Source organism: Manis javanica, chromosome 4 (assembly GCF_040802235.1).
Source record: "Manis javanica isolate MJ-LG chromosome 4, MJ_LKY, whole genome shotgun sequence".
Lineage (NCBI taxonomy): Eukaryota > Metazoa > Chordata > Mammalia > Pholidota > Manidae > Manis > Manis javanica.
This window is the reverse complement of record NC_133159.1, coordinates 33,009,230-33,026,775: the sequence shown is the minus strand read 5'-3', so window position 1 is coordinate 33,026,775 and position 17,546 is coordinate 33,009,230. Positions and strand designations below refer to the sequence as shown.

Below are 17,546 nucleotides of genomic sequence, written 5' to 3'. Positions count from 1 at the left end.
GGGAAATAAGTCAGACACAAAGACAAATGCTGTATAATCTCATACATGTGGAGTCTCAAAATAAAAAAACACATAGTAAAAGAGATCAGATTTGTGGTTGCCAAAGGCAGGCAGTGGTGGGAGGTAGGGAAATTAGGTGAAGGTAGTCAAAAGGTACAAACTTCCACTTATAAGATAAATCAGTTTGGGGATGTAATGTACAATGTGATAACTAGTTAACAATACTGTACTGCATATTTGGAAGTAGCTGAGAGTAGATGTTAACAGTTCTCATCATAAGGAAAAAAGATGTGAGGTAATAGATGTTAACTAATCTTATTGTGATCACTTTGTAATATATACAAATATCAAATTATTATGTGGTACACTTAAAGTTATACAAAGTTATAATATGTCAATTACATCTGAACAAAACTGGAAAAAATGTAATCCCTATAGAAAATTTGGTAATTATTGAAAGAAGAGAGGGGATGCGAACTCAACAGTCCAAGCAGGTTTATTGCTGAACCTGAGAGGGCCCGCTCTGTCCTGGCCATCAGAACAAAGGGAAGAGGGTCTCTAACAGGTCAAGAGGCTGTTTATGGCCAGGGCTTTGGCGGCTCTTTGAGGGGAGGGGTGGGGGAAAGGTGGGCTTGTGGCTTGCTGACGTGTCCTCTGGAGAATGCTTGTAGCCTAGGTAAGATGACACCTAGGTCTCTCTGTGACGGTGGGTGGGGCTTATTCGAAAGGTGGTACTTAGGTCCAGATTCTATCAATTATAAATGTCATGCTTTTTATATTAGTACTTTCACTACTAACCGGCTTTTTGTATCTACTTTTTTACATGAGTTACCTCATGTTAGCTGATATAATTATTCCATTCTATTTACTTAAGTAAGTTTTTACTTCTTACTCTACTAAACATTTTATCTCTTTAAATCATGAAAAAAAAAAGCATCTGTTTTTGAGGTCTATGACTTTTAAAACCAAACACCATTTCTCAGAAAAACAGACCAAAACAAACCAAATTTTGTATACAATTACAGGAGTTTACTGATTCCCCTGAACTTGAACCTCAGTTTAACCTTTGAAATAGACCAACCAGTTTTGTGTGAGAAATTCTTAGTTACCCTGAAAGAAATGAAAAGCTTATATAAGAAAGAAAAAAACAGTATTCAGAGAAAGCCTTAATGTTGGGAATTTTACTGGAATGGGTGTTAGGAGACAAGGCTGAAATTCTGGCACTGTCTGATGGTTAGACTCTGGCATGTCCCTTTAACTCTAAGTTTTGTCTGCTACATCTACAATGTAAGGATAACAATTAATGCCTAATCGCTCAAGGTTGTTCTGAAAATTAAATAATGTGAACATACCTACATACGAGAGGAAATGTTCAATGTAAGTGAATGTTTTTGCACTGACAGAAGGAGCTATCATTTATTGAGTGCCAACTATTTGCAGAGCAAGATACTAGGTATTTTATGTGTATTATTCTACTTTACCCCTAGCATAGTTCCTAGAATTGGTGTTTGTTGAATGAATGATTAAGTAAAAGAGTGAATGACTAGACAATTGAGAACAGCTCAGGCAAAAACATAAACTACTGGAAATTGGGCCACATTATCTGGCAGTTCTACTTTAGACAAATTATGTAAAGCAACTTACATAACTTGGAAATAATCCCCTTGCTGAGGGCAAACAAGAGGCAGAGCTTAGGCTCACAGCGATAGTACCTGACAGAAGGATCTATATGAAGTATCCTGGGAAGGAACATCTAGCAGGTGACACAAGCCAGGGAACACAGCAAGAAAGGAAGAAATCTTGGATTCAGAATGCAACTTTGCTCACTAAAGTGCCTCTTCAGACATGCTCACCAGCTAGACTCTGGACCCCGTCTGAACCTATACTATTTGCTGCATCTCTCTGGATTTGGCTACTTGTCTGCTTGGATTTTTATAACATAATTGCTTTCCTCTGACTCAGATGTTTTCACTGGGCTTAATTAACTCTTTACCAGCCCAGACTATCTTCATTTTACCTCTTTGAGCCTCAAATTTGCTCATTTTTCAGATGGGACTAGTATAATACACGGCAAACAGGGTTGTTGAGAATGAGGCATACATGTGGAAATATTTAACATTCATTCATTCTCAAATTTTATGGAGCACCTGTCCATAGATGCCATGACATAGGACAACCAATCCCTACCACCCAAGATCTCACAGCTGAGTTGATGAGACAGAGAAGCAAAAAGGCAATGACAATGTGACGTACTAAGGAAGAAGCTATGAGGCAAGCCCAAACTGCTTTGGGAGCACACAGGAGGAGAGAGTTCATAAAAGCTGGCCCAATGAAGAGCGATGCTGGCCAAGAGCAGTCTTAGGGGCTGCTGCCCTGGTGAGCAGCCAGTGAGCCTCTTTGCCACGATTCACCATGAGGCCATGTGCAGGCTGAAGCTGTATGAAGATGAAGGGAAGGGAGAACACAGCAACCTCAGCAACCCATACTTCCATTTAAGGACCCGACAGGAAGCACACATCTTACCTCTCCTCTGCGAATCTGGATGTTCCTTATAACATGCTCTAAGAGGCCGACCTGCTGTGTCAATCGGAGACTATTTTCCTGTAATTGCTTGTTTTCTTTATCCAGAAAAAATACTCTAAGAAGGGAATAAATCAGAAGCAAAACTAAAAATCTCTGTATCATTACTAAAATTTCAAAACTGTATCCCACTTCCCACTAGCTCTGGGTTTAGCCCACTATCTAGATTTGAGAGCCAACTTTCACAGATTAATTCCCACCATATTCCAAGACCAAATAAAAATTAATAGGCTTCTGGCCTGTACATAGTCATTAAATACATACTGAGCACAGAGGTGTACTATATGCAAGAGCATGAAAGGCACAATTTCAGCCCTTGAGAAACTTGAGGAAGGATACGATCCTATTTTGGTGGGACTGAAACAGACTCTGCACCCTTCAGCTCTTGCAGTCGCACAGCCTGCATCTGGTCTGGGCTCATACCCTCATCCCATACTTTTGTAGTATCAGCAGCAGCCATTTACCAAGTACTCACCATGTACTTAGGCAGTGAAACCTGGCCACACAGCCAGCCCTCAACACTTTTCATGTATTAGCTTGTTTAATCCTCACAACCCCATGAAATAGATACTACTATGAAGCCTATTTTACAGATGAGGAAACTAACTCACAGAGAGGGCAAAGTAACTTAAGGACATAAAACCAGAAAGCTGTAGAGCTGAGATACCAACCCAGATCTTTCAGACTTCTAAACTGAGCTCTCATCCACTATCCAAGACCATGGTTTATTTGGGACACATGACAGTACAATAGTTTTGATCAGACATTTGTGTTTGAATTCTGGCTCTGTCACTCACTGGCTGTGGGTCCCTTGGCAAATTACTAAATCTGAGATACAGTTTCCTCATCTGTATAAGGAAACACCCTATAGAAGAAACTTACTCTAAGGACACATTCAAGTCCAATTCAGGTGGCCAGGGGAGGGCAAGATGGGAACACTATTAAGGGTAGTGAGTCAGTTGTATTGGGACTGTCAGAAGCAATGGCATAGTTTGAGAAGAGCAATGGTTTATATAGAATATATAAAAAGGGAGACACAGACAGTAAAAGATAACCAGAAACTCTCTAGGCCTATCTGGAAGAGCATGCTCCAAAGCAGCAGGAAGGGAAGTCCCAGTCTGCTGGACAGATCTCCCCCCAGACTGTGGTGCTGTGAGGTCTAGGGCCAGGCTGCTGCCATTCACATGCTGCAGCTGCTGACATGGCTGCCTGCTTAAGCTCCTTAACCTCTCTGGGCCTTAGCTTTCGGATCTGTATGAGGATTACATGAATGTATATAGAGAGAGCAGAGAACAGTACCTAACATACAGGAAATGCCCCCCAAAGTGTTAATCATTGTAGTTATTGATGACTCTATCTGTTCAGATCAACCCACTCTCTTTGCTCTAATTCTGTGCTCCAAGAAAACTTCTGATTGTAATTAAAGTCTCCTATAGAGGAAGGAGTGCTTGGGCTGGCTGACATGTAAATTCTTCTCTGCTAGGAATATTTCTCATTACAAATCAATACATTAACATCCTATGGATTTCATGAATTTAGTATGACCTGTTCTATTCTTGGTCCACCTTGATTCCATAGGTATCAAATGAAAAAAATGAGTGTCAACACACAAAGTAACAGGCCCAAAGGAGCACAGCCAGGTCCTCGGTGAGGCAAAGCCTATGTGGAAAATCATATCTGAATGGCTGGCCAGCCTCCTCCGTGATATTTTTCTCTTTAGTTTCACCACTTTTGCCACTTGCATGAATTGCTGAAAACAGCAGACAGCAAAGCAACAGTTATGAGCTAGGTTGCAAACTCAAAGGATAGTCTGTGGAACAATCTCTCTGTTGAGGGAGAAACATCCTCTTTAGGGAGTGCGTTGACTTCTCAGGCAGGCCCCTACCTACCTGCTCTGGACTGACGATATTATCCATTTGTTGCTGTGGATGAATTCTTCTTGCTCTGTGAGTTGCCCCAGAAGTTTCCTTTTCTCTAGGAGCAGTGTATCATTTTGGGCAGTGACCTGGTCCTGGAATGCCTTCCCCTTGCGATAACAAGGCCCCCGCATTATCACAGCAGGAGAAAGAATAATAAAATTAAGATCATCAGCCTGTTTTTCAACTTTGACAGCAAATTACCCCTGTTTAGGTTCTCTCTCCTGTCCTCTAGTCTTTTTTCACCTGTTTGAGGTGAAATAGATAGTTCTTCTATTTATTTTGGTTATTTTATGTCATGTATTTTGTTTGGACATTTCATCATGCTTGTGGGTTAACTTTTAAACATATCTGAGTGCTCAACTTCCAATTAGGTCCTAAAGCTCTCACTTATATTCTAATTCCATAGGTATCAAATCACTAAAAAATACAACTGAATTCTCTGAGTCTCCAGATTGAAAATTTTCCCATATAAAACATTTGCATCTGCTTTGTAGTGGCAGTCTTTTTAAGGCAAAGGGAGGAAGATGGAAATTAGGCCACCTCATTTGGCAACCAGTGTCAGGATCCCAGCTACTGAGAATATGCTTTAAAGATTTCTAGCTTGACACTGTTTCCTTTTCTACCAACACTTTTCTCTGAAAGCACCAGCTAGGGGAGTTACAGCTAAAATAAGGAAGTGAATTTTATGAAAAACACTACCTTTCTTACATTGAAAGAATCAATAGATATGAGTAAACATCACCACTGTCCTGAGTTTAGAAGTTCAAACATGTAGAACTGCCCTTATCACTTCACCAATGACCTGCCAATGATAAGTGCCTTCACCCTTTTCCTGTTTGCCCCTGGTCTGCCAGTGCTGGGAAGGAGTGGGGATGGGAGAAGAATAACAACCTTCTGGCAGATGGGCAAACAACAAGGTTAAGAGGAGCAACTTTCTTTCTTTCTTTTAAATAAGGTACTAATATAGATCATTCAGAAAAGACTGTCCATCTATTACTAAAGACTTATAAGGAAGGATATTATGTTATGTTCTGAAACAAACCACCCCAGATTTTAAAGTCCTGCATCCAGGACCATTCAATGCCTAATAACAGTCTTGTCATCTATGTTTTAAATACATTTATGTAAGGTTTGAGGCTAGAAGCAGTCATTCCACAAATAATACTACATGCAGTTATAACTGAATTAGAAAGGAAATTCGTTGGGGCAGGTTTACTGACACCCCGTTCTTTGGAAATGCCACGTATTTTTTGAACAAAAAAATCAGGATACTTTTTCTAATAATAAAATTTAAATGTTTGGAGAAATCTGGTGTGGATGGTTGCAACAGTCAGAGGACTCAATTGGCTCACTGTACAGAGAGAAGCCCAAAGGAATGAAACCCCCCTGCACCCCCATCCCACAAAATGGAATTATTTTCTGCAAACTTGGTGCTTTGAAATGAGCCTAGCTTTTTTATGCTCAGGGCTCTGGTCCATGGGCCCCAAAATAACTAAAACCAAGACCTCAGGTTTGTACCACTGTGGCATTAAAAGATCCCACTTCAGTCTTCGCTAAGCTAAGTATTTCCAATTCCATTAACAATCTCTCTTGTGAACTATGCACCCACTGATTAACATGCTTCTGAGGGATTTTACACGGAATAGAAGAAGTCTGTGAAAAGTTGTATGTGCAGGAAACGCTTTAGCCAGTTCATATTTTAATGCTCACAAAAGCCTTGTGAGGAAAGGTTATTTCCCCCATTTTACAGATGAGGAAAACACAGGGATGTGTGCAAGGCGGCAGAACCACTAAGGGAGGGCTAGGCTTTGCATCCACCTCTAAGGCCAAAGGCAACAGGACCCTTCAATGGCAGTGAGCATAACATCAGTTATCCTTCCTTAGCCTCTGCTTATTTGCAATTTCTTTGTATTTCATGGATCTCTGTATATTTCGTGGAGATCTGTGGTTCTTCCTGTCAATGTATGAATTTCTCAGGGCTGCCATAACAAATCAACAGGAATTAATTTTCTCACAGTTCTGGAGGCTAGAAGTAAAAAATTAAGGTGTTGTTGGCAGAGTTAGTTCCTTTTGGGGGTTCTGAGGGAGAATTTGTTCCATGCCTGCCTCTTAGCTTCTTGTGGCTGCCAGCCATCCTTGGTGTGGCTTGGTGAGTGGCTGCCTCCATTGTCACGTGGCCTTCTTCCCCTGGGTGTGCCTGTGAGTATATCTTCTCTTCTTATAAGGACACCAGTCATAACAGATTTACGGTTTACTCTGACCCAGTATGACCTCACCTTAATGAACTACACCTGCAAAGACCTAATTTCCAAATTAGGTCCCATTCTGAGGTTCTGGGTACACATGAATTTGTAGGGGGCACTATTAAACCCAGTACAGTCAGGAAGAAATAAAACATAACTTCTGAAAAGAGGAGACTGTTTTTGCCAAGTAAGCCTAGAAATGGAAGGCAGACAGTACAAGAAAGAATTGGTCATGCAGAAGTAGGCTGATGACACTTTCGGTGGGCCCGTGAACTAGGACTGTTACTTTCTTCCATATAATTTCCAATGTTCTCCTAGCTGTGAGTCTCACTGAGACCTGAGTCTTTAAAAGTTTGACTAATTAGTACCAATATAAAAGGATACTACAAAATTCAACTTGTTTTCCTCACTCACTACAGTTGGGTGCATCAAGAGTATTTTTAAAAACTAAGAATACAATATTGGTGACCCAGCTGTTATAATCCTCAAATGTCTTATTGTGTGTAGCCTAGGGATTCTTAACCTGGAGACATGATAGCCCATGGAATGACCAAAATTATATGAATTGTTTTGGGATCCTGGGCACATAGTGGTGGTATACTATAAAATTTTGTTGGGTGTACAATGAGTATTTTAGGAGGAAAGAGTTTTCAAAATTCTGAAATGGGCTAGGAATCTCAAGGAGGGAAAATATTGCTGGCTTAGTCAGTTGCTTTCCATTTTGAATTCAGGTAGTTTGATGACCTCAAGAGCATTCTGCATTTCTTCCCATTCATCTGTCCCATTTCCTCCTTACCCACACACTGGTAAGTCGCAAGGGCAAGAAGACAACCATAAAGAAACCATGGACATTTAGAGAAGAGCTTGAAGACACCAGTCAAGGATTGATAAAGGAATAGGGATAACCTATTTAAAAATGTGGTTGAGAAATCTCTGCTGAAGGGTGTTTTAAAAAATGTTTTCGCTTGCAGGCAAGGCAATGACTGTAAGTTGGCAGTACAGAATATTTTCAGTGTCTGGTTGGTTTATTATCGCTGAGCCTCATATACCTTTTGGCAGGGCTTAAAGAATTACTCATATTAAAACAAGATACAAAGCAAAGCAATGAACATGTGGGCTACAAAGGGGACACATATAAATTCCAAAACATCTCTGATGACTGACCCCCACATCAGTGAGCTTTTGGTCTGTTTTTTTCACCTTTTTCATCTGTTGTTGCAGTGCTCCAATTTCATTTTCAAGTTGTTTAATTTTCTCATCTCGTTGCTCAACTGCATGAACTAAACGATCCTTGACTCTGCAAAGCTTGGCTTTGTGGTGATGATGTTTCTCATTACAGTTTCTGTAAAAGCAAATTTAAATATAGGTACACCCGAACACAGTGAAATTTTGTTTTACTTCTTAAACATGCACCTTTCCTGGGTTTCCTCTCCTTGCTCTTTCAGGGCCCGGCACCCGATGTGGATATTTGTCCTGCTTCACACCTGCACTACCTCTTGCCCCTAAGTTGGGGAATGGGACATGGTAACACCATGCTTTAGTCATTACTGACTCAGGAAAATCCTTGACTTCTGATTCCTGACATCTGAATTCTGAATCCTGTTCCTCTGATCTAGTCATTAATTTTAAATTTTCTAGTTCTTGGCTATACTCTTGGACTCTGATATAATCCACTTCAGTCTTGTCTATTTTCAGGTAACTGGGTCTGCTCTCAGTCTTTGCCTTTAGTCTGCACTCCAAAATGCCAGTGCTATATAGGTCTCTGCTCAGGACTCTTACTCTGATTCTGACATAAATCTGACTTACTGTCAATAAGCACATGAAAAGATGTTTAACATCATTAGCCATTAAAGAAATGCAAATCAGAACTATGATAAGATATCACTTTTTCCATGATTAGTGCACATGATGTGTGTGGGGTCACAGGGAAGACAGTGTAGCACAGAGAAAACAAGTAGGGACTCTGTGGCGTCTTACTACACTGATGGTCAGTGACTGCAATGGGATATGGTGGGGGACTTGATAACAAGGGTGAATGTAGTAACCATTGTTTTTCTTGTGAAACCTTCATAAGATTGTATATCAATGATACCTTAATAAAATTAAACAAACAAACAAATAAATAAATAAAAATAAGATGCCACTTCATGTCCACTAGGATGGCTAAAATAAAAAAGAAAGATAATAGCAAGTGGTTGTAAAGATGTGGAGACATTGGAACTCATACATGGCTGGTAGGAATGTCAATTGGGGCAGCCTCTGGGAAAAACCTGGCAGCTCTTCATATGGCTAAATACAGGGCCATATGATGACCCAGCAATTCCACTCCTAGGTATATACAAAGAGAAATGAAAACATATGTCCACACAAAACTTGTACATGAATGTTCATAATGAGCAATATTCAACCCTAAAAATGGAATGAAGTACTGACCCATGCTAAAACATGTAGGAACTGTGAAAGCATTATGCTAAGTTAAAGAAGGCAGTCACAAAGGACTACATGTTATATGATTCTATTTATATGAAATGTCCAGAATAGACAAACATAAAGAGCAAGAAAGTAGATTAGTGGTTGTCGAGGGCTGGAGGAAGGGAAGAAAATTAGGGATGTGGGCATGACAGCATAAGGATTTTTTAGGGTGTTAATGAAATATTCCAAAATTGATTGTGGTGATGGATGTACAACTAAAAGCCATTGAACAAATGAGCAAAATGTATGGTATGTGAATTATAGCTCAATAAATCTGTTACAAAAAAACAGAATAAACAAAAATCTAAGTTACCATTTCAAGCTACAATAACAGAATCTGAATAAACAAGGAAATAGATTAAAGCCTCCATAGCATCACCAGGCAAACCTCTTTGAAGATGACTATGCTTTCTGAATAAGAATATTGTTACCCACAAAGTACTTTGTCAAATTAAAAATTAAGAAGGAGAAATTTCCCTTTGAACCTGCTAGATATGATAACACAAATCGCTCTAAACCAGGATTTCTCAACCTCTGTGCTATTAACATTTGGGGCCAGATAATTCTTGTTGTGGAGAATTGTACTGAGTTGTAGAATGTTTGTATCCTTGGCCTCTACCCACTAGATACCTGTAGTACCTTCCACAGGGTAACAGCCCCAAATGTCTCCAGACATGGCCAAATGTCCCCTTCCTCTGGGAGGCAAACCACCCCCCACAGAGAACCACAGGTCAAGCTAATGTTTCTAAACCAGGTTTTCTGTAAGCCTATGGCAGAGGTTCTTAGCTGTGTTCTGACCAGTAACATCTGCATCACCTGGGAACTTGGTTAGAATTGCAGACTCTCAAGCTCTGTCTCAGAACTACAGAATCAGAAACTCTGGGGGCCGATATGGGTTTTAGCAAGTTCTCCAGGGGGTTCTGATGCAGACTGAAGACTGAGAGAAAGCCCCAGGCATAACTGGGAGGCACCCCTACCTCACCACCATTTCTGTTCATCATGAACAGACTACTTATGGCAGGCTGTAAGGGGCTGGTACAGCCTTTCCTCTTTTCTGCTAACAGAACCCAGGTTTCATTTAGGTGACCAGAGATCCCTTGATTGTGAAAATTAACTACAGGAAACCTAACTGACTTGTAGTGGGGAAGCTCTCGCACCCACCACTCCTCATAAATCTCAGACCACACGGGAAAAGATGGATACCGTGCCATACTGTTTTAGTTACTTTACTCTCCAGCAGGGAAAAGGTTCCACCTTCTGCTTCCCTGCTACAGTCCAGCCAATGAGAAGTCACAATACATGGAACTCCCAGTTTACTCCAATGGACTTTTTGCTTAGAATAGCCCTCCCAACTCGGCCCTTTCCTGTACAAAAGAGCATTGTTCTCTTTTGTTCTCTGGACATGAGACAGGGACCATGGATGTAGTCAGAGTAGGGTGAGGGCCTCTGGAAGGGGCCGGGCGGGATATTTGCAGTCAGAGCAATGTAACTACATGCAAGGAAACCCCCCTGCTAAAACTCTATGTTAAACATTGAGCTCTAGAATCATTCTTCAGTGAAATCAGTTAATGTTCCCAGATAAAGAAGAGTAGCACACGTTTTATTGTGCTAAACATGTGTAACCATGTGGAAGATACACTTTAGCATACTATGTAAAGGAGGGCAGAGAGCATCAAGAGTCAGCCCACCCAGTTTTTGTATAAACTACCCGAGGCTAAGCTTAGAAATGTGCCTGCTTTAAGTTAAGATAACTAGAAGTGGGCAACAGCCTGGGGACGTGATCAGTGATAAGTCACGTAGACATGCTTGGGTAAGCAAGAGATAGCAATTGAAGCGGTCAGGCAACTGGCGTGTTCCCTAAAAGGTTACAATGTTTCCCATTGGTTACAATATAGAATGTGCTTTAAAATTATTGGTTGTAGAAATGCGCCGGCTTTGGTGTAACGGCTGTGAAAATCCTATATAAGCAATACCTAAAGTAGCCTGGGGGTTGGCAGCTCGGACTCAGCCTGCGTGTCAGGGAAGGTGCTGTCGGCCCCAGCTTGCTGGCTGAATAAAGACTTTGCTTGGATTTACATCTCCGTGTCTGTGTGGCTTGTTCTCTGGGGAAACCCTGGAGTCCTGGACCCTAACATTTGGGGGCTCGTCCGGGATCCGAGCGGCTTCCCTGAGAACAAAGGATGGCTGGAGGCAAGGTCTAGTTGTCCAGACGGGGCAGTGTAATTCGAGGGTCGCCCCCTCGTGTCTGCACAAATCCATTATAAAGCGGGAGTCACCATCCCGTGTATGGTCTCGGGCTAGTGATCCCGAGCAAGGAAGTCCGGGTTGGTATTCCCAGCCCCCAGGTTAGTGACCCTGGGTGAAGCCCAGGTAACCAATCCTGGCCCTAGGGTCCAAGTGACTCGGCCTTAGGAAGGCAACTCCGATCGGCAGAAAACTGGCGCCCGAGGAGGAAAGGATCGAGCTCGTCACCCTGCGGCAGTCCAAGTGGACGCCTTTCAGGAGAATTACAAGAGTTCTTGAGGATCCTGAAAGTGGTGAATGTAGTGCGCACCAGAGTGAGAGGAGGACCGGTCCGAGCGAGTGCGATCAAATGTGGTGTGTGTGTTTGGCGTTGTTGTTGATTGTTTTATTGTGTTTTGGTTTATATTTTTTCCTGCGTTTTTCATTTTAAGTTTCTCCTATTGTGAGGTTCTCCTGTTCTTACCGTCCCTCCTTTCTGGCACTAAATCACCCCGCGGGCATGGGTCGGGCAATTAAGAGCCATTAGGACACCTGCTACTAGAAGACTCCCATGACAGGATAAGGGGGTCACAGCCGCGAATCCCAGATAAATTTGCGTCCCCCGCAGAAGAAAAACTGTGCAATGACAGGCACCCATTCACAAGTACATACAACAGTCATCTTGTTTGAAGTGGCATCTTCATCCTTCGCCTTTGTCTCCCTCATATTCTTTTTTCTTCTTTCTCACTATGGGTCAGACTCAGGCTACTCCTAAGAATCTGATTCTTTCCCATTTCTCGAAGGTCAAGGAACGGGCCTTAAATATGAGCCTTGGCATCAAGAAGGGTAAGCTCAACACCTTTTGCTCGGTCGAGTGGCCTTCCTTTGGAGTAGGCTGGCCGATCCAAGGGTCTCTTTCCTGGACCTTATCGGCAAAGTCAAGGCCATTATCTCCCGACCAAACCCTGGGGGCCACCCTGACCAACTCCCCTATATCCTGGTCTGGGAAAATCTAGCCAAGGATCCTCTGTCCTGGCTAAAGCCTTTTTCGGTGGGGAAACCTCTCCCCAACCCACTAGAGACCTCCGTCCTAGTTGCTCAGGAGAATTTAAAGCCCTCTGATCGCCAGGCCAAAATCCCGAGTGCGCCTCCTGTCCTCCCTGACAGTTCTCCCCTTCACCCCCTTCTGTCAATTGAGCGACCACCCCCATATGCAGCTCCGAGGGAGGGAGGGGGTGAAGCTGCTGAGGGGGTAGAAAACGAAGTTGGAGAGCCCAGCGGGGACCAGACGGCTGCAGCTTCTCAAAACTCTTCAACAAGGGAAGGCAGGACCCCAGGAAAAGCAGGAGGAATGCAGTTAAGGCCTCGAGGGGCCAGGGAACAAGAAGGGGAGGCTCCCTCCTCCACCTCAGAAGGAGCAGTTCCGGTTCTGCCTGTGCATGCCATCGGTACAGGCATGGCTCAACAATATGAGTATTGGCCCTTTTCCTCTAGTGACCTCTATAATTGGAGGACTCAGAACCCTCCCTTCTCGGAGGACCCCAAGTGTCTTATAGGTCTGGTGGAGTCCATTATGTTTACCCATCATCCCACATGGGATGACTGCCAGCAATTGCTCCGCACCCTCTTCATGATGGAAGAGTGAGAGCGTATCCTTAATGAGGCCAGGAAGAATGTCCTTGGAGAAAATGGGAGACCCACTACCCTCCAGCCCCTCATCGACGAGGTGTTCCCATTTGCGCACCTGGATTGGGACTTCAGAACTGCAGAAGGTAGGGAGCGTCTCCGGGTCTACCGCCAGACTCTGATGACCGGTCTCCAGGCGGCCGCCAGATGGCCCACTAACCTGGCTAAGGTAAAAACTATTGTTCAGGGGGAAATGGAAAGCCCAGCTACGTATCTGGAAAGGCTGTTCGACGCTTACAGGCAATGTACCCCCATAAACCCAGAAGCAGAGGAACATAGATCAGCTGTAGTCCTCTCATTCATCAACCAGGCAGCCCCCAATATCCGGAGGAAACTCCACAAGCGGGAGGACCTGGGGGAGATCTCTATTAGAGAGCTGCTGCAGCAGGCAGAGAAGGTCTTCAATGCTAGGGAAACTCCGGAAGATAGAGAGGAAAGGCTGAGGAAAGAGAAATGGGTAATGCAGGAGAAAAATAGGAAAGAAGACAGAGAATTTCAGAAAAGGGAGAACAAGAAGCAGAGGGAGGAGATGGCCAGGATATTCCTGGCTGGGGTGAAGGAGAGCCCTAGGCCACCTCGAGGAACAGGACCCCACCAATCCCAACTAGGACGAGATCAATGCGCCCTGTGTAAGAGATATGGACATTGGAAGAGGGAGTGCCCCCAAAGGAGGGAACAAGGAGGAGGGAACCCCGTTAGGACCCTGCACCTAGGAGAGGAGGATTGACCCCTCCCCAAGTCCTGGGTAACCCTGTGCGTGGAGGGGACTCCCATTGGGTTCATGGTAGATACTGGGGCACAATATTCAGTCCTCAACCAGGCCCAAGGTCCCCTGAACCCAGGACACACAAGAATAGTCCAGGGAGCAACAGGGTCCAAGAGATGTGCCTGGACCACTCACAGAAAAGTGGACCTAGGAAGGCATCAGGTCTCTCACTCGTTTCTGGTCGTACCTGAGAGCCCCGCACCGTTGTTAGGCAGAGACTTACTAACCAAGGTTGGGGCACGCATTTATTTTGAACCCGAAGGGATAAAGATCATGGACAAAGAAGGGCAGCCCCTACAACTGGTGCATGTGTTGACTCTGTCCCTGGCCAATGAACATTGTCTGTTTCAGGTGGATCTAGAAAAGGGGGGCCAGGGGGAAAGGGACTCTTGGTTGCAGGGGTTCCCTTCTGCATGGGCCGAAACCAGAGGAATTGGTCTTGCCAAACATCTACCCCCAGTTGTTGTTCAACTCAAAGCCACAGCCCTACCCATCCGGGTCTGGCAGTATCCAATGCCGGAAGAGGCTAGGAAGGGGATAGCACCCCATATCCATAGACTATTGGAGACAGGAATCCTTAAAACCTGCCGATCTGCATGGAATACGCCCCTGCTCCCGGTAAGGAAGCCTGGCAGTGGAGATTACAGGCCAATGTGGGACTTGCGAAAAGTCAATAAGAGGGTAGAAGACATCCACTCTACAGTGCCCAACCCTTACACCCTACTCAGCCACCTGCCACCCTCACATGTGTGGTATACTACTCTGGACCTGAAAGATGCCTTCTTCAGTATCCCACTCTCTGAAGTTAGTCAGCCTTTGTTTGCCTTTGAGTGGCAGGAGCCAGGGGGAGGAAGAAAAGGGCAGCTTACCTGGACTAGACTGCCACAGGGCTTCAAGAATTCTCCCACCTTATTCAATGAAGCCCTAAGCCAGGACCTAGAGCCCTTTCGCAGGAGCCACCCCGTGTGACACTGCTGCAGTATGTGGATGACCTGTTGCTAGCCACAGAAACCCATGAGGAGTGCAAAGAAGCCACGGGGAACTTGCTGGCTGAACTGGGCAAACTGGGATATCGAGCCAGCGCCAAGAAAGCCCACATCTGTCAGAGGTCAGTGGTTTACCTGGGGTACAAAATATCTAATGGAGACAGATGGCTAGTGCAGGCCATGAAACAGACTATCCTGGCTATCCCCGTCCCTTCCTTACCCTGGGGAGTGAGGGAATTTCTTGGCTCAGCTGGGTTCTGCAGGCTCTGGATTCCAGGGTACGCAGAAATAGCCCGACCGCTATATGAGGCGACCAGAGAAGGGCCAGGCTGGCAATGGGATGAGGAACAACAGGAGGCCTTCGATAGACTGAAAGAAGCCCTCCTCCGCCCTATCTCTGCCAGACCCGGAAAAACCCTTCATCCTGTTTGTTGATGAAAAAAAAGGAGTGGATAAAGGAGTCCTGGCTCAGCAGCTGGGCCCTTGGAAAAGACCTGTGGCCTATCTGTCCAAGTGGCTAGACCCAGTGGCCTCCAGTTGGCCACCTTGTCTGCGTATCCTAGCAGCCATCACTCTACTAGTAAAAGAGGGAGATAAGCTGACTTTTGGCCAGAACCTGAGGGTAACAGCCCCACATACTGTTGAGGGAATCCTCAGGCATCCTCCAGGAAAATGGATGACGAACGCAAGACTCACCCACTACCAAGGGCTCCTACTAGATTCTCCATGAATTGCCTTCTCTGACCCGGTGACCCTAAATCCCGCCACCCTTCTGCCGGATCCTGATCTGTCAACCCCCATCCATGACTGTAGAGACATCTTTTCCGAAGTTATCCAGGTGCGAGCAGACCTGAAAGACACACCGTTACCAAACTGTGAGCTAAATTGGTATACAGATGGGAGCAGCTTTGTGCAGGAGGGGGTCAGGAGAGCAGGGGTAGCAGTAGTAACCCACAAAGGGGAAGTTGTCTGGAGCGCAGCTCTGCCCCCTGGCACCTCAGCACAGAAGGTGGAACTTATTGCTCTCGCTGAGGCCCTGGAAAGAGCAGAAGGCAAGCGGGCCAACATCTACACAGATAGCAGGTATGCCTTTGGCACTGTCCATGTCCACGGTGCCATCTACCGAGAAAGAGGATCCCGTTCCGCGGAAGGGAAGGGACTGAGGAATCTGCAAGAAGTCCAAAGACTATTAGCCGCTATAGAAAAACCAAAGGCAGTAGCGGTTATACATGTACCGGGCCATCAACCAAAAAGGACACCTGAGGCTATCGGCAACAACCATGCTGATGCAGAAGCTAAGAGGGCGGCCCTCTCGGACTCCCTTGTACTTGTAGCCCTCGAGATACCTATACCTGAACTGCCCGCCCTGCCACCCAAACCTGAGTATTCCCCTCGGGATCTTGAGTGGATTAGGAAACAAGTATCGGGAAAAGTGTTTGAGGAGGGAAATTGGAGTAGGGACCAAGAAGGTAGATTGAACCTGCCAGAAGTATTAGGACAGTACATGCTTGCTAATCTGCATAAGTCCACCCATCTAGGCTGGAAAAAGCTGCTCAGCCTTTTCCAGTCTGCGCAGTTGGTGTTTCCCCACCAGAATGAGGCAGCTCGTCAGATCACGAAAGAATGCAGTAGCTGTGCAATGCTAAGACCAGCCCCAAGAGGGCTGCACCCGGCAGGTACCCGGGAAAGGGGGAGGGCTCCAGGGAGGAATTGGGAAATAGACTTCACCGAAGTAAAACCAGGAAGTATAGATATAAGTATTTGCTGGTTATGGTGGATACCTTCTCTGGGTGGGTGGAGGCTTTTCCAACCAAGCATGAGACTAGCCAGGTAGTAGCAAAAAGATTAATTGAGGAAATCGTCCCCAGATATGGGGTCCCTGAAGCCATAGGTTCTGATAACGGCCTGGCTTTTGTTAGCAAAGTCCTGCAGGGACTAGCCCTAGCTTTGGAAGTAGATTGGAAGTTGCATTGTGCTTATAACCCACAAAGCTCTGGGCAGGTAGAAAGAATGAATCGGACCCTAAAGGAGACCCTTTCTAAATTGGTATTGGAGACTGGCAGGGACTGGGTGACCCTCCTTCCCTTAGCCATCTTCCGTGCTCGGAACTCCCCCTATGTACATGGTTTAACTCCATTTGAGATAATGTGTGGGGCCCCTCCACCCATAACTCGGCGAGTGCAGCTTTCCAGTGCAGAGGACCCAGCCCCTGACTATCTGAATGTGTTGCAAGCTCTTGCTAAAGTGCAGCAGGAAATCTGGCCCCTGATCAGAGCATATTACGAGGGCAGGAAAATTCCAAGCCCGGAACATGGCATAGTCCCAGGGGATATGGTATGGGTCAAAAGACACCAAGTGAGGACTCTCGAGCCCAGGTGGAAGGGACCTTACGTTGTATTGTTTACCACCCCCACTGCTCTCAAGGTTGATGGTATCGCTCCATGGGTGCACCACACCCACATTCAGAAGGTCTTGCCTCATAAGGATCCAGGGGCCTGCAAGGAGGAGTGGAAGGTGCAGCAGCATCCTGCGAATCCCCTGAAACTACACCTAAGCCGAAGATGAAGGGGATCCTGCTGATAAGTGCCTTAGTATGGACCTTCAAGGGAACCACATCTGTGACCAGCCCCCATCAGCCATGGGGCCTGACCTGGATGCTGGTCAACGGCGC

General features: G+C 45.1%; 1 protein-coding gene across 1 annotated transcript in view; it reads right to left on the bottom strand.

The window, feature by feature from the left end:
* CCDC30 (coiled-coil domain containing 30) overlaps positions 1-17,546 on the bottom strand; it is a 77,694-nt gene that overhangs the window by 2,075 nt on the left and 58,073 nt on the right. Inside the window, exons 7-9 of the mRNA XM_073233761.1 lie at positions 7,943-8,084; positions 4,470-4,606; positions 2,524-2,638 (exon numbers count right to left, since the gene is read on the bottom strand). Coding sequence (XP_073089862.1) covers positions 2,524-2,638; positions 4,470-4,606; positions 7,943-8,084 — 394 coding nt within the window. The remainder of the gene's footprint in view (positions 1-2,523; positions 2,639-4,469; positions 4,607-7,942; positions 8,085-17,546) is intronic.